The sequence below is a fragment of the Pristiophorus japonicus genome, chromosome 9 (genome assembly GCF_044704955.1).
Source record: "Pristiophorus japonicus isolate sPriJap1 chromosome 9, sPriJap1.hap1, whole genome shotgun sequence".
Lineage (NCBI taxonomy): Eukaryota > Metazoa > Chordata > Chondrichthyes > Pristiophoridae > Pristiophorus > Pristiophorus japonicus.
The window spans coordinates 89,479,185-89,494,013 of NC_091985.1; the positions used below are offsets into that span (position 1 = coordinate 89,479,185).

General features: G+C 44.7%; 2 protein-coding genes across 4 annotated transcripts in view; one reads left to right on the forward strand and one right to left on the reverse strand.

The window, feature by feature from the left end:
- Nucleotides 1-7,626, reverse strand: part of asb3 (ankyrin repeat and SOCS box containing 3) — a 104,289-nt gene extending 96,663 nt beyond the window's left edge. For both annotated transcript variants that reach the window (XM_070889539.1, XM_070889540.1), the window contains exon 1: nt 7,400-7,626. The gene's annotated coding sequence lies outside the window, so the exon portion shown is untranslated. The remainder of the gene's footprint in view (nt 1-7,399) is intronic.
- Nucleotides 7,627-7,848: 222 nt separating this feature from the next.
- Nucleotides 7,849-14,829, forward strand: part of chac2 (ChaC, cation transport regulator homolog 2 (E. coli)) — a 37,229-nt gene continuing 30,248 nt past the window's right edge. For both annotated transcript variants that reach the window (XM_070889541.1, XM_070889542.1), the window contains exon 1: nt 7,849-8,125. In XM_070889541.1, coding sequence (XP_070745642.1) covers nt 7,991-8,125 — 135 coding nt within the window. In that variant the 5' untranslated portion in view covers nt 7,849-7,990. The remainder of the gene's footprint in view (nt 8,126-14,829) is intronic.

Genomic DNA, 14,829 nt, shown 5'->3' on the forward strand with positions numbered 1-14,829 from the left:
TGCATGTGTCATTATCATCTTGGCAGTCTCTCGGAATCGAGGAAGACTTGCTTCCACTCTTAAAATGACTCCTTAGGTGGCTGAACAGTCCAATACGAGAGCCACAGTCCCTGTCACAGATGGGACAGGTTTGCCGCACGTTCTGCTGCCCGCGCTTGATTTCTGCATGCTCTCGGCAATGAGATTCGAGGTGCTCAGCGCCCTCCACTTAGGACTGTCTTTGGCCAGGGACTCCCAGGTGTCAGTGGGGATGTTCACTTTAATTGTAAGTATAATGAACAGTGAGTGCCATTTGTTCGCCGCTGACCGCATAATCCGGCCCTTAAATTGAGTGAGCAACTCCTGATTATAGTTAAGTGACTGGTTATGGCAGAGATGGGTGCAATTTGAATAATTAATTAAGAATATCAAATAAAAACATAAATGTATTAAAAGTTCTCAAGTGCAATTGTTTTTCCTACAGTGTACCAGTCACAACAATGAATATGCAGCAAGCACCTCCACGGGATAAGAGCCTGATTAAAACCCCTATAAGAAGTCAGTCTGCCATGACTATCAGGTACTGAATCCAAGCTTTGCCCCTCCTTCCCAACCCGCACCACCTGCCCGCCTTACACCCAGTGGGTAAATTGAGGTAGTTAGGATTCCCCATATGGCCCAAACAGATGTCTGAACTTACAATGTCATCTTATAGTAAATGAGCCACAGAAACATCAAAAGCAGCGAGCAAATGTACTCCAAAAATATTTTTCACCACCTGCCATCAAAAGTATTAATTCACATCCACTACCATACAAATCCACAACCACTGCCTGTGGCAAAGCATTCCATGTTCCAACAACCCTCTGATTGAACAAACTCAAATCTATCTAGAGGAAGGGCAGATCCCACAACTTTATACACAGAAAAAATGGAATCTGTAATTAAGTCACCTGCATAAAGCAGCCACCTGTCCGCTGCTGCCATATCTCATGTTCAATGTATTTAAAGGCAGATATATTTCTGCATTGCATTCAACCATTATCTAATATAAAAACAGAAAATGCTGGAAATCTCAGCGGGTCAGGCAGCATCTGTGGAAAGAAACCGAGTTACCATTTCGGGTCGATGACCCTTCGTCAGAACTCTGAGTTCAGACGAAGGGTCATCGACCCAAAACATTCACTCGGTTTCTCTCCACAGAGGCTGCCTGACCCGCTGAGATTTCCAGCATTTTCTGTTTTTATATCAGATTCCAGCATCCGCAGTATTTTGCTTTTGCATTATTTAATATAGTCTGGATAAAAATACAACTTCAATTAAATTCCAGTTTTTTTTTTAAAAAAAGAAAAGTAGAAAAATCATATCCAAGTCCCTTTTATACTAAATTTACATACTCTATTTCAACAATGGTGTGTGGCAGAGACTTCTAAATTCGAATCGCCCACTGTGTAAAGAATTTTTTTCTAAACACCCCCTTTTCATTCTTTTTGTGATTATCTTAAATTCTCTTATTAACATTTTGCCAACTGATGGAAACAATTTAGCATTTATTTTTTAACGTTAGCACTTATTTACCTTATTCTGTGATTTGCGGGAAGCGAGAACCTTGGAAGGGGAAAGGGGGGTTAGGGATGGGCAGTAATTTGCAAGGACAGAGGGGTCAATGGTTGGTGGGGATTTTATTTAGATTGGAATGATGGTGGCGGTTTTGAAAGGCAGAGAGGCAGTATATCCATTTACAAGGACAAAATGCATGGAGCCAGGAAGGGAAGTTGGATGGCAGTTCTGTGGAAATGGGATCAAGGAGGCAGATGATGGGTCTCAGGATGAAATCAGCTTAAAGAATACATTGAGGAAGATGGGAGAGAAACTAGAGGGAAAGATGGGTTCAAGGTTAGGGTACAGTAGGGTTTGGCTTAGTGTACAAGAAGGGGGAGCAGCATAGACAGCTAAATAGAAGGTCTCTACCTTGGTGACAAAGAATTCCATGAGCTCCTCGCAATTCTTGTTAGAGGTGAAACTGGAGGGGCAGGAGAGAGGGGTTTAAGGAGACAATTATAGTACAGAAAAGAAGCCCTGGGTTATCTTTACTCTCCAGGATGATCATAGAGCTTTGGCAGAGGAGAGCGAGTCCCAGCATAGTTTGATGTAGTCCAGCCAGATCAGGTGTTACAAGTTCAGGATCTTCCCTTCAATATTATCTTGGATACAGTGGTACTAGTCACTCCCAGTGTGAGCATCTTACATTTAGGGGTATGCCCATACTACCCAATAGCACAAGTCAAGGGTCTAACAATGATACTCCCTTGTGATCCGAACTGAATGTTTTTATTTCTAGTATATGGTTCTCCACTTTTTCCAAAGGCAGACCAAAAAAAACAATTGGCAAGATGAGGTCAGATACAAATCATTAAGCTGCTTTATGTTACAGCAAGTAAATATACAGAGCAGCAGTCACGATCATATTCACTTAAAATTAGTACTAATGCAAAAATAATGAATACACTTTGGTTTCACATATCAATGAGATATCTTGCTTGATTTAAAATAACTAACTACCCTCCTGCACATTCCTTCTGAGCCTGGTCAAGATTTTCCTTCACTGCTTTTTGTTTGAAGATCTGACGGTTGCTTGGGTGTGTGTGTGTATTTTTGCTCCCTCTGCTCAGAGCCAGAAAGGAAGGCTTGCCAAAGAGTTTAACGACACAATTGAGGTGTTTATCAAATACCAAGACAAGCTAACAAGCTCGCTGTTTAGAGTCGTTTGAGGAAAATTAGCATTTTAATAACCTTCTGTCTCAATTCCTTTTTTTTTTAAAAAGTGCAAATACACTGTGTTTATATCCTGGAGCTCAGCCTCAGAATGTGCGTAGACGCAGCATCGTCCGCGTACTGTAGCTCAATGACAGAGGTTGGGACGGTCTTGGATCTGGCTTGGAGACGACGAAGGTTGAACAGGTTCCCACTGGTTCTGTAGTTTACTCCACTCCAGCAGGGAGCTTATTGAGTGCGAGGTGGAGTATAGCAGCGAGGAAGATTGAGAAGAGGGTTGGCGTGATGACGCAGCCCTGTTTGACCCCGATCCGGTTGTGGATTGGGTCTGTAATGGATCCGTTGGTAAGGATCATGGCTTGCATGTCATCATGAAGCAGGCGGAGGATGGTGACGAACTTTTGGGGGCAGCCAAAACGGAGGAGGACGTTCCATAGACCCTCGCGGTTAACAGTGTCAAAGGCCTTTGTAAGGTCAAAGAAGACCATGTACAAGGATTGGTGCTGTTCCCTGAATTTTTCCTGCAACTGTCGCGCTGTAGAAATCATGTACATTATATCGAGCCTTTAACATAGTAAAATGTCCCAAGGTGCTTCACAGATGCTATTATCAAACAAAATTTAGCACCGAGCCATATAAGGCAATATTAGGGCAGGTGACAATTCCCGAGCTTAGGGCCTAGGCCGTGATGCCAATGGTGGAGCAAAAAAATTTGGGAATTCACAAGAGGCCAGAATTGGAGGAGCTGAGAGATGTCGGAGGGTTGTATAGCTGGAGATTACAGAGATCGGGAGAGGTGAGGCCATGGAGGGATTTGAAAAAAAGGATGAGAATTTAAAAATCCAGGTGTTGCCCGCACCGAAGGTCAATGTAGGTCAGCAAGCAGAGACAATGGCTTCAGTCTTCCCGGTATTTAGTTAGAGGAAATTTCTGCTCTTTCAGGACTGGATGTTGGACTAGCCGTGCGAGACAAATCAGAGACAGTGGAGAGGTAGAGCTGGGTGTCGTCAACGTACATATGGAACCTGATGCTGTGTTTTTCGATGATGTCACCGAGGGGCAGCACGTAGATGAGAAATAGGAGGGGGCCAAGTATAGATCCTTAGGTGACTCCATGGTATGGAATCAGGAAGAAATTATTGCAGGTGATTCTCTAGCTACGAATGGACAGATAAGAATGGAACCAGACAAGGGCAGTCCCATCCAGCTGGACAACAGACGAGAGGCATTGGAAGAGGATGGTGTGGTCAACTGCAGACAGGTCAAGAAGGAGGAGAATAGATTGTTTATCACGGTCAGTCATGTAGAATGTAATTTATGACTTTGATATGGGCCATTTCATTGCTGTGGCAGGGGTGCAAGCTCGATTGGAGGTGTTCAAACATGGAGTTGTGGGAAATGTGGGCACACATTTGGGAGGCGACAACATGTTTAAGCACTTGAGAGGAAAAGGAGGTTAGAGATGGGGCAGTAGTTTGCAAAAACTATGGGGTCCAGGGTGGGTTTTTGGAGAGAGGGTGTGATGACAGCAGATTTGAAGGAGAGGGACAGTACCTGAAGAGAGGGAACAATATCAGCTAACATGGAGATCACAAAGGGAAATTGGGTGGTCTGCAGTTTGGTAGGAATAGGGTCGAGAGAGCAGGAAGCGGTCTCATGGACAAAATGAACTTGGAGAAGGCATAAGGGGAGGCAAGAGAGAAACTAGAGAAAGGTGAGAGTTCAGGGAGGACCTTACGGGAAGTTTCGTTCAGTGGGTTAAGGGAATGGAGGGAAGAGCAGAGGCAGCTAAACAAATGGTCTCAATCTTGGTGACAAAAAGAGTCCATGAGCTCCTCACACTTGGAATGAGGGTGGAGAAGACGGCTTGTAGCGCAGCATTGAAGCAGAGTTTATTTTTGAATTCCAGGATGATCCTGGAATAGTGAGCAATTTTAGCAGAGGAGAGCAGGACCCAATTGTGCTTTATGTGGTCCAACCAAATCTAGAGATGAATGGCTAAACCAGCTGTCCGCCATAAACATTCAAGTCTGCATTCCTTGCACTTAAGGGAGCGGAGACGAGTTACAAAATGAAGTTTGCAGCAGTGATATATTCAAAATGTACTGAAGGGATATATAAATGCTGAAGACATGAGATTTATTTGCGAGAGAACTGGGACATCCCCAGAAAATTTTGCATTTCCAACCTTTTGGCACAAACTCCAATCCTGCCATTAAGCCACAAATAATTTCTCCTGAAGGGTTTCAGATATTTTAGATATGAAATTGAAAATAGTTATATGGAATTCAAAACAATTTTAAAGGGTCCAGAAAATCTGACTGTGCATACATTAGATCAATTTTTGAAATGAAGTCATTACAACATATGTCTACAATAATCCAATGGGGGGTGTATTCTACATGCACAAAATAAAACAAGTTCACCATCACATCAGTCCCTGTCTCCAACCCCATGGACACATAATGGCAGGTGCGAGATGAGAGCAAGTCAATATCATTGAAACTTAACCTTAGAACCAAGTTCTGATGACGGTTCGCACACAAACATTACCTGGTCTTTGCCTCTTTAATCTACTTTATATTTTAAACATTTTCTAACACAGTAACCATAATATAATTAATTTGCTTTTTAAGTTTGAGGGGAGAATCACAAGCCTCAGTTTTTAACTAAAGTAAGACAAATTTCTAAGGAAGGAGACATAAATCGACCACAGTAAACTGGGCTGCATGGTATGGTATGGTATGGTAGGAAAGACAGAAAGACAAAGACCAAAGCTCTCTTGACTCTGGAATTATGCCGTTGGATTGGAAATTTACAAATGTTATTCCATTATTTAAAAAGGGAGGGAGAGAAAAAAAAAACAGGCAACTACAGCCCATCAGTCTAACATCAGTTGTGGGGAAGTAACTGGAATCGGTCATCAGGGACAGTGACTGAACACTTGGACAAGTATAAGCTGATTAGAGAGTCAACATGGATTTCTGAAGGCTAAATCATGTCTGAATGTATTTTTAAGTGCTCACTAACATAGTGGATAAGGGAGAGTCTATGGATGCTGTCTATATGGATTTCCAGAAGGCATTTGATAAGGTTCTGCACAAGGCACTATTTGCAAAAAGGAGTGTGAAATTTGAGGCAACCTTGCAACGTGGGTTAGAAATTGGTTGGGAGGTAGGTGACAGAGAGTAGGGATAAAGGGAACGTTCCCTGATTGATGGGATGTGACAAGTAGTGTTCCCCAGGATCTGTACTGGGACTCAGCTTTTCACCATATAGATCAATAACTTGGATGAAGGAATAAGGAGTTATATATTCAAGTTTGCAGATGACACCAAATTGTTCAAATAGGAACTGGAAGTTAAAGGGACAGGGACAGATTAAGTGAGTGGACAAAGCTGTGTCAAATGCAGATCAATGTGGGGGAAGTGTAAGGTCATCCACTTTAGATCCAAAAAGATAATTTTAATCGTGAGAATCTAGGAACTGTGGAGGAGCAAAGACATTTAGATGTCCAAGTACACAGATCACTAAAAGCTAATGCACAGGTACAAAAAGGTTAATGGAATTGTGGCCTTTATCTCAAGGGGCCTGGAATAGAGTTAGTTACACTTCAGTTGTATAGAACATTGGTCAGTCCTCATCTGGAGCACTACATTTCAATTCCGGCCATCGCACCTCAGGAAGGATAAAATGGCTTTGAAGGGTTACAGCACAGATGCATCAGAACAATACCAGGGGTTTAAGTGTTAAACTAAGAAAACCAGTTGCATAATCTTGGCTTGAATTCCCTTGAGTATAGAAGGTTTGAAAGATAGGGTCAATACAGAAACTATTTCATCCAGTGGGGGAATCCTGAACAAGAGAACACTTTGTCACACAAAGGGCAGTGGACATCTGGAACTCTCTCTCTCCACCCAAAAAAGACTTGCATTTATATAGCACATTTCATGACCACCAGATGTCCCAAAGCACTTTACAGTCAATGAAGTACTTTTTGAAGTGTAGTCACTGTTGTATTGTGGGAAATGCAGCAGCCATTTTGCACACAGCAAGCTCCCAAAAACAGCTCCCAAAAACAGCAATGTGATAATGACCAGATTATCTGTTTTAGTTTGAGGGATAAATATTGGACACCAGAGATAATTCCCCTGCTCTTCTTCAAAATAATGCTATGGGATCTTTTACACGCAAAGGAGGCAGACATCTTATTGGTTTAACATTTTATCTGAAAGACAGCACCTCAGACAGTGCAGCACTCTCTCTGCACTGCACAGGAGCATCAGCCTAGATCTCTGGAGTGGGACTTAAACCTGCAATCCTCTGACTCAGAGGAGAGTACTACCCACTGAGCCACGGCTGACATCTGGATCAAGGGATATGAAACAAAGGCGAGTAATAGAGTTGAGATAGAGATCAGCCTCGATCGAACTGAAAGGCAGAACATTCTCGAGGGGCTGAATGGTCTAATCCTGTTCCAATAACAAACCTTATTGGTTGATACCAACAGCTTCAAATTCCATTGGAAAAAGTTGATATTTTGTGTGACTGGCCGGCAAAGTGACAACTGGCAAATGCACAAGAATAAGGTAAACGCAATCCTCCATTACAATTCTGCGCTGGCACCAATTCTTCGATAACTTACATCAACTTCACGTAAAGCCAAATCATGGGGAATCCCAGCGCCGAGTGACAAGTTTCCTCCAAACACAACGTCGCCAGAATTTGGTTTGTAACAAGATCGCCCCTGACCAAACCACAAAAAAACCCGTCCCGCCTGCACTTTATTGCTCCTCGCGTGTTACAGATACTCAGCAGCCCATCCGAGCCTTCCAACACAAGCACCTCGAGCCCCCTTCACCTTTTCCCAACTTCCTGTTTAGCGGATACGTCACCGTTCCACGCACACGCACACGCACTCTCCCCTCCTCCCCCCCGTACGCGTGGCTGACAATTGATTGGCGCGCCCGGCCGCGCTACTTCAACGATTGGTTGATTCTGACAGGCGAATCAGAAGCGAGAGAGAGGGGGCGAGGATGCGCAGCGCCGGGCCTGCTGGGAATTGCTGTCCACGCGCCCCTGGCCCATGCGCCTGCGCAGTCGGCGGCCCCGCCTCCGTGGAGTGGCTCCCTGTTTAACTGCAGGGCGCTGAGATTATCCGGGCGTCGGTCGGTTTACAGTTTTTAAAAAAATCCGTCGCCGGTCGGGGTAACCCCAGCAACAGCGGGGGCCGGACATGTGGATATTCGGGTACGGCTCGCTCATCTGGAAAGTGGACTTCCCTTACCAGGAGAAGTTAGTGGGTTACATTCGGGGCTACATCCGCCGCTTCTGGCAAGGTAGCACCGACCACCGGGGTGTACCGGGCAAGGTAAGTGAGGTGAGTGAGTGAGTGAGTGAGGGAGCGAGCCCGGGCTCTGCCCGCCGCTGCTGGGCTCCGCTCCGCACTGGCTGCTTTTGCTCGAAGCTGCTGATGGGCTGAGTTACGATGTGAGTAACAATCCCCAGGTGACACGTCTATTTTAGATCTCGGTTAGTGGCAGACAGAGGGGAGAGCCGGGGCGCCCCCACCCACCCTTCAAAGCTCTTGTTTCTCTCGCCACAGATGCTGCCTGACCTGCTGAATGTTTCCAGCAGTTTCTGTTTTATTCCTTCAAAGCCTTGCAGAGCTTCCCTGGTCAGTGTACATTTGGACGCCGTGCAGACTTGTTCGGTATTATGCCGCAAAGTACAAGCAACCAGTGCTTATTAATTTCGTAGTTTTTGTGTTGCAACAACCCGTGTCTGAAGAAAACGCGTCCTACCCAATAATGTTTTCCCTGGCCACCGTAACATATGGGTTAGAATTAATCGCTGGAATGGAAAGGCTCACCTGAGGGTTAGACACCTTTTATTTACTTTTGAATGAGTTACTTTTTGCTTTTATATATAGTTCTCTCGGTGGCACTTCACTAGTTACTTATAGGGGATAAACACTTGGTTAAATTGTATTAGAGGTTCGCCAATTGCAGCCACCACACAGTCACGCTACGGTCCCGTGGTTACCGATCCACTAGTATATTTCGACACATTTTAATTGTCTGCGGGATGGTTTCTTGGAACATCATCATCTTAGGCAGCCCCTCGGAATCGAGGAAGACTTGCTTCCACTCCTGAAGTGAGTTCTTTGGTGGCTGAACAGTCCAATACTAGAGTCACAGGTGGGACGAGGTGGGTGGGACTGGTTTGCCACACGCTCTTTCCGCTGTCTGCGCTTGATTTCTGCATGCTCTCGGCGTTGAGACTTGAGGTGCTCAGCGCCCTCTCGAATACACTTCCTCCACTTAGGGTGGACATTGACCAGGGACTCCCAGGTGTCAGTGGAGATGTTGCACTTGTATCAGGAAGGCTTTGAGGGTGTCCTTGTAATGTTTCTGCTCCCCACCTTTGGCTCGTTTGCCATGAAGGAGCTCAAATAGAGCACTTGCATTGGGAGTCTCGTGTCTGGCATGCGGACTATGTGGCCTGCACAGCAGAGCTGATCGAGTGCGGTCAGTGCTTCAATGCTGGGGATGTTAGCCTGGATGAGAACGCTGATGTTGGTGCGCCTGACCTCCCAGGGGATTTGTCGGATCTTGCGGAGACATCGTTGGTGATATTTCTCCAGCAACTTGATGTGTATACTATACATGGACCATGTCTCTGAGTCATACAGGAGGGCAGATATTACTACAGCCCTGTAGACCATGAGCTTGGTGGCAGTTTTGAGAGCCTGGTCTTCAAACGCACTCTTCCTCAGGCGGCTGCAGAACAATACGTTGTGGAACCAACCAGAAAGCAGTTTTAGATCTGGTAATATGTAACGAGTTTGGATTAATTAAAATCTTGTAGTAATCCTCTGGGTAAAAGTAATCATAGCATGGTAGAATTTCAAATTCAGTTTGAGGGTGAGAAAGCTAGTTCTCAAACTAGTGTCCTGAACTTAAATAAAGGTAATTACAAAGGTACGAAGGCAAAGCTGGTTAAAGTGGGCTGGAAAAATAGATTAAAGGGTAAGACAGTAGATGAGCAGTGGCAAACAATTAAGGAGATATTTCATAACTCAGCAAAAATATATTCCAGTGAGAAAGAAAGACTCTGAGAAGGGCGAACCATCCGTGGCTAACTAAGGAAGTAAAGGATGGTATCAAATTGAAGACAAAGGCATACAATGTTGTGCAGAACAGTGGAAGGTCAGAGGAGTGGGACATTTTTAGAAACCAGCAAAGAACGACTAAAAAAAAATCAGAGCGAGAAGATAGCTTATGAGAGTAAATTAGCAAGAAATATAAAAACAGACAATAAGAGCTTCTACAGGTATATAAAAAGGAAGAGAGTAGCTAAAGTAAATGTCGGTGCCTTAGAGGATGAGACTGGGGAATTAATAATGGAAAACAGAAATGGCGGAAGCTTTGAACAACTATTTTGTATCTGTCTTCACGGTAGAAGATGCTAAATGCATCCCAATAATGGATAATCAAGAGGCTATCTGGAGGGAGGAGCTTAAAACTATCATTAATGAAAAAGTATTCAGTAAACGAATGGGACTAAAGGCGGACAAGTCTCCTGGACCTGATGGCCTGCATCCTAGGGTCTTAAAAGAGGTGGCTGCAGAGATTGTGGATGCATTGGTTGTAATTTACCAAAATTCCCTGAATTCTGGAGAGGTCCCAGCAGACTGCAAAACCGCAAATGTAATGCCCCTATTTAAGAAAGGAGGGAGACAGAAAGCAGGAAACTTTTACCTAAAATCTGTCATTTGGAAAACCATAGAAGTTTACAGCACTGAAGGAGGCCATTTCGGCCCATCGTGTCCAAGCTGGCCAACAAGAGGCTATCCAGCCTAATCCCAATTTCCAGCTCTAGGTCCGTAACCCTGCAGGTTAAGGCACTTCAAGTGCACATCCAAGTACTTTTTAAAATGTGGTGAGGGTTTCTGCCTCTACCACCCTTTCAGGCAGAGAGTTCAAGACACCCACAACCCTCTGCGTGAAGAAATTTCCCCTCTAAACCTTCTACCAATTACTTTAAATTTATGCCCCCTGGTTGTTGACCCCTCTGCTAAGGGAAATAGGCCCTTTATATCCACTATATCTAGGCCCCTCATAATTTTATACACCACAATGAGGTCTCCCTTCAGCCTCCTCTGTTCCAATGACAACAAATCCAGCCTTTCTAATCTGTCCTCATAGCTTAGATTCTCCACTCCGGCAACATCTTCGTAAATCTTCTCTGTACCCTCTCCAGTGCAGTCACGTCCTTCCTGTAATGCGGTGACCAGAACTGCACGCAGTACTCCAGCTGTGGCCTAACCAGTGTTTTATACAGTTCAAGCATAACTCCCTTGCTCTTGTAGTCTATGCCTCGGCTAATAAAGGCAAGCATTCCGTATGCCTTCTTAACCACCTTATCTCCCTGGCCTGCTACTTTCAGGGATCTGTGGACATGCACTCCAAGGTCCCTTTGTTCCTCTACATTTCTCAGTATCCTACCATTTAATGTGTGTTCCCTTTCCTTGTTGGCCCTCCCAACATGCATTACTTCACACTTCTCTGGATTAAATTCCATTTGTCCACCTGACCAATTGATTGATATCTTCCTGCAGTTCATAGCTTTCTTCTTCATTATCAACCACACAGCCTATTTTAATATCATCTGCAAACTTCTTAATCATACCCCCTACGTTCAAGTCGAGATCATTGCTGTATATCACAAAAAGCAAGGGACCTAGTACTGAGCCCTGCAAAACCCCACTGGAAACATCCTTCGAGTCGCAAAAACACCGATCAACCATTACGCTTTGCTTCCTGCCTGTGAGCCAATTTTGGATCCAACTTGCCACTTTGCCCTGGATTCCATGGGCTTTTATTTTTGTGACCAGCCTGTCATGTGGGACCTTATCAAAAGCAAGCTTTGCTAAAATCCATATACACTACGTCATACGCTTTGCCTTCATCGACCCTCTTGGTTACCTCCTCCAAAATTTCAATCAAGTTAGTCAGACACAACCTTCCCTTAACAAATCTGCGCTGACTATCCTTGAGTAATTCGTGTCTGTCTTAGTGAAGATTCATCCTGTCTGTCAGGATTTTTTCCAAACATTTTCCCACCACCGAGGTTAGGCTGACTGGCCTGTAATTACTCGGTCTATCCCTTTCTCCCTTCTTAAACAAAGGTACCACATTAGCAGTCCTCCAGTCCTCTGGCACCACACCTGAAGCCAGAGGGGATTGGAAAATGCTGGAGTCCATCAATAAGGAAGTAGTAGCAGGACATTTACAAAATCATAATGCAGTCAAGCAGAGTCAACATGGTTTTATGAAGGGGAAATCATGTTTGACAAATTTGCTGGAGATTTTTGAGGATGTAACAAGCAGGGTGGATAAAGGGGAACCAGTGAATGTGGTGTATTTGGATTTCCAGAAAGCATTTGATAAGGTGCCACATAAAAGGTTACTGCACAAGATAAGAGCTCACGGGGTTGGAGGTAATATATTAGCTTGGATAGAGGATTGGCTAACTAACAGAGAGTCATGATAAATGGGTTATTTTCAGGTTGGCAAACCGTAACTAGTGGGGTGCCACAGGGATCAGTGCTACGCCTCAACTATTTACGATTTATATTAATTACTTGGATGAAGGCACTGAGTGTACTGTAGCCAAATTTGCTGCTGATACAAAGATAAGTGGGAAAGCAAGTTGTGAGGAGGACGCAAAGCATCTACAAAGGGATATAGATAGGCTTTGTGAGTGGGCAAAAATTTGGCAGATGGAGTAAAAGGTGAGGTTATCCACTTTGGTAGGAAAAATAAAAAAGCAAATTATTGTTTAAATGGGGCGAGATTACAAAATACGGTAGTACAGAGGGATCTGGGGATCCTTGTACATGAAACACAAAAAGTTAGTATGCAGGTACAGCACATAGTTAGGAAGGCAAATGGAATGTTGGCCTTTATTGCAAGGGAGATGAAGTATAAAAGTAGGGAAGTCCTGCTACAACTGTACTGGGTATTGGTAAGACCACACCTGGAGTACTGCGTACAGTTTTGGTCTCCTTATTTAAGGAAGGATATACTTGCACTGGTGGCAGTTCAGCGAAGGTTCGCAAGGTTGATTCCTGAGATAAAAGGGTTGTCATATGAAGAAAGATTAAGCAGGTTGAGCCTATACTCATTGGAGTTTGGGAGACTTGCAGATGATCTTATTGAGACATATAAGATTCTGAGGGGGTTTGACAGGATAGATGCAGAGAGGATGTTCCCTTCATGGGGAAATCTAGAACTAGGGGGCATAGTTTCAGAATAAGGGGTCGCCCATTTAAAATGGAAATGAGGAATTTCTTCTCAGAGGGTTGTGAATCTTTGGAATTCTCTACCTCAGAGAGCTGAGCGGGCTGGGTCATTCAATGTATTTAAGGTGGAGATAGACAGATTTTTGCAAGATAAGGGAGTCAAAGGTTATGGGGAGCAGGCGGGGAAGTAGAGTTGAGGCCAGGATCAGATCAGCCATGATCTTATTAAATGGCGGAGCAGGCTTGACCTACTCCTATTTCTTATGTTCTTATTGCTATACCTGCTTCGTGTGGTATAAAACATTGCAACCCCAGTAGTGTACATAAACTTCCATATGCGAGTAGCCACAATACCATACAGTGCAGAATCAGTTTTTTTTATTCGTTCCTGGGATGTGGGCGTTGCTGGCATTTATTGCCCATCCCTAATTGCCCTTGAGAAGGTGGTGGTGAGCTGCCACCTTGAACCGCTGCAGTCCTTGTGGAGAAGGTACTCCCACAGTGGTGTTGGGGAGGGAGTTCCAGGATTTTGACCCAGCGACGATGAAGGAACATCGATATGTTTCCAAGTCAGGAAGGTGTGCGACTTGGAGGAGAACTAGGAGGTGATGATGTTCCCATGCACCTGCTGCCCTAGGTGGTGGTGGTGGTGGATTTGGGAGGTGCTGTCAAAGTAGTCTTTCCCCCCCCCCCCCCCCCCCCCCATCTCGAAGGAGCTCATGGATATTTCTGTTTTTAAAAACATCAAGAACATCTGGTCAGCTGCCTCTACTCCTTCCCTCCCTTCCCCTAGCCCACCAGGCCTAACTTCCGCTGTTTCCCCACTGCCCTAACCTTGAATTTGCTTATTTCTCCAGCTTCTCTCCAATCTCCCCTTGTGCCCTCTCAAAGCTCATCTTGTCAATGAGACCTCCTGCTCTCTCGACCCTATTCCGACTATACTGCTGACCACCCAACTTCCTTTCCTGGCTCCCATGTTAGCTGATATGGTTAACGGTTTTCTCTCCTCGGGGGACTGTCCTCCTCATCTTCAAATCTGCTGTCATCACCCCTCTCAAAAAAAAAAACAACCCTTGACCCCACCGTCTTTGCAAACTATCAGCCCATCTCCAACCTCCCATTCCTCTCAAATTCTTGAATGTGTTGTCGCCTCCCAAATCCGTGCCTATCTTTCCCAGAATTCCTTGTTTGAATCCCTCCAAGCAGGTTTCTGCCCCTGCCACAGTACTGAAAATGCTATTGTCAAGGTCACAAATTACATCCTAATTGACCGTGAGAAAGGTAAACTTGTCCTTCTCGACATGTCTGCAGTTTGACACAGTTGACCACAAAATTCTGCTCCAACACCGCTCCACGTAGTCTGGACGTAGTCATAGAATCACCTGCAATGACTTCTCTTCCTGCACCCACACCATCAACTCTGGTGTCCCCCAAAGATCTAAACTTGGCCCCCTCCTATTTCTCATCTATGTGCTGCCCCTTGGTGACTTCATCTGACAACACATGAGTTTTCAAGTACTCTGATACCCAGCTCCAATTCTCCTCCACCTCTCTCGAACCTTCCACTGTCTCTATACTTCAGACTGCTTGTCCGACATCCAGCACTGGATGAGCAGAAATTTCCTCCAATTAAATATCGGAAGAACAAAGCCATTGTCTTCGGTCCACGCCACAAACTCTGTTCCCTTGCCACCGATTCCAGTGCCTCTATCCTTTCTATAATATGGTGACCAGAATTGTATGCAGTACTCCAAGTGTGGTCTAAC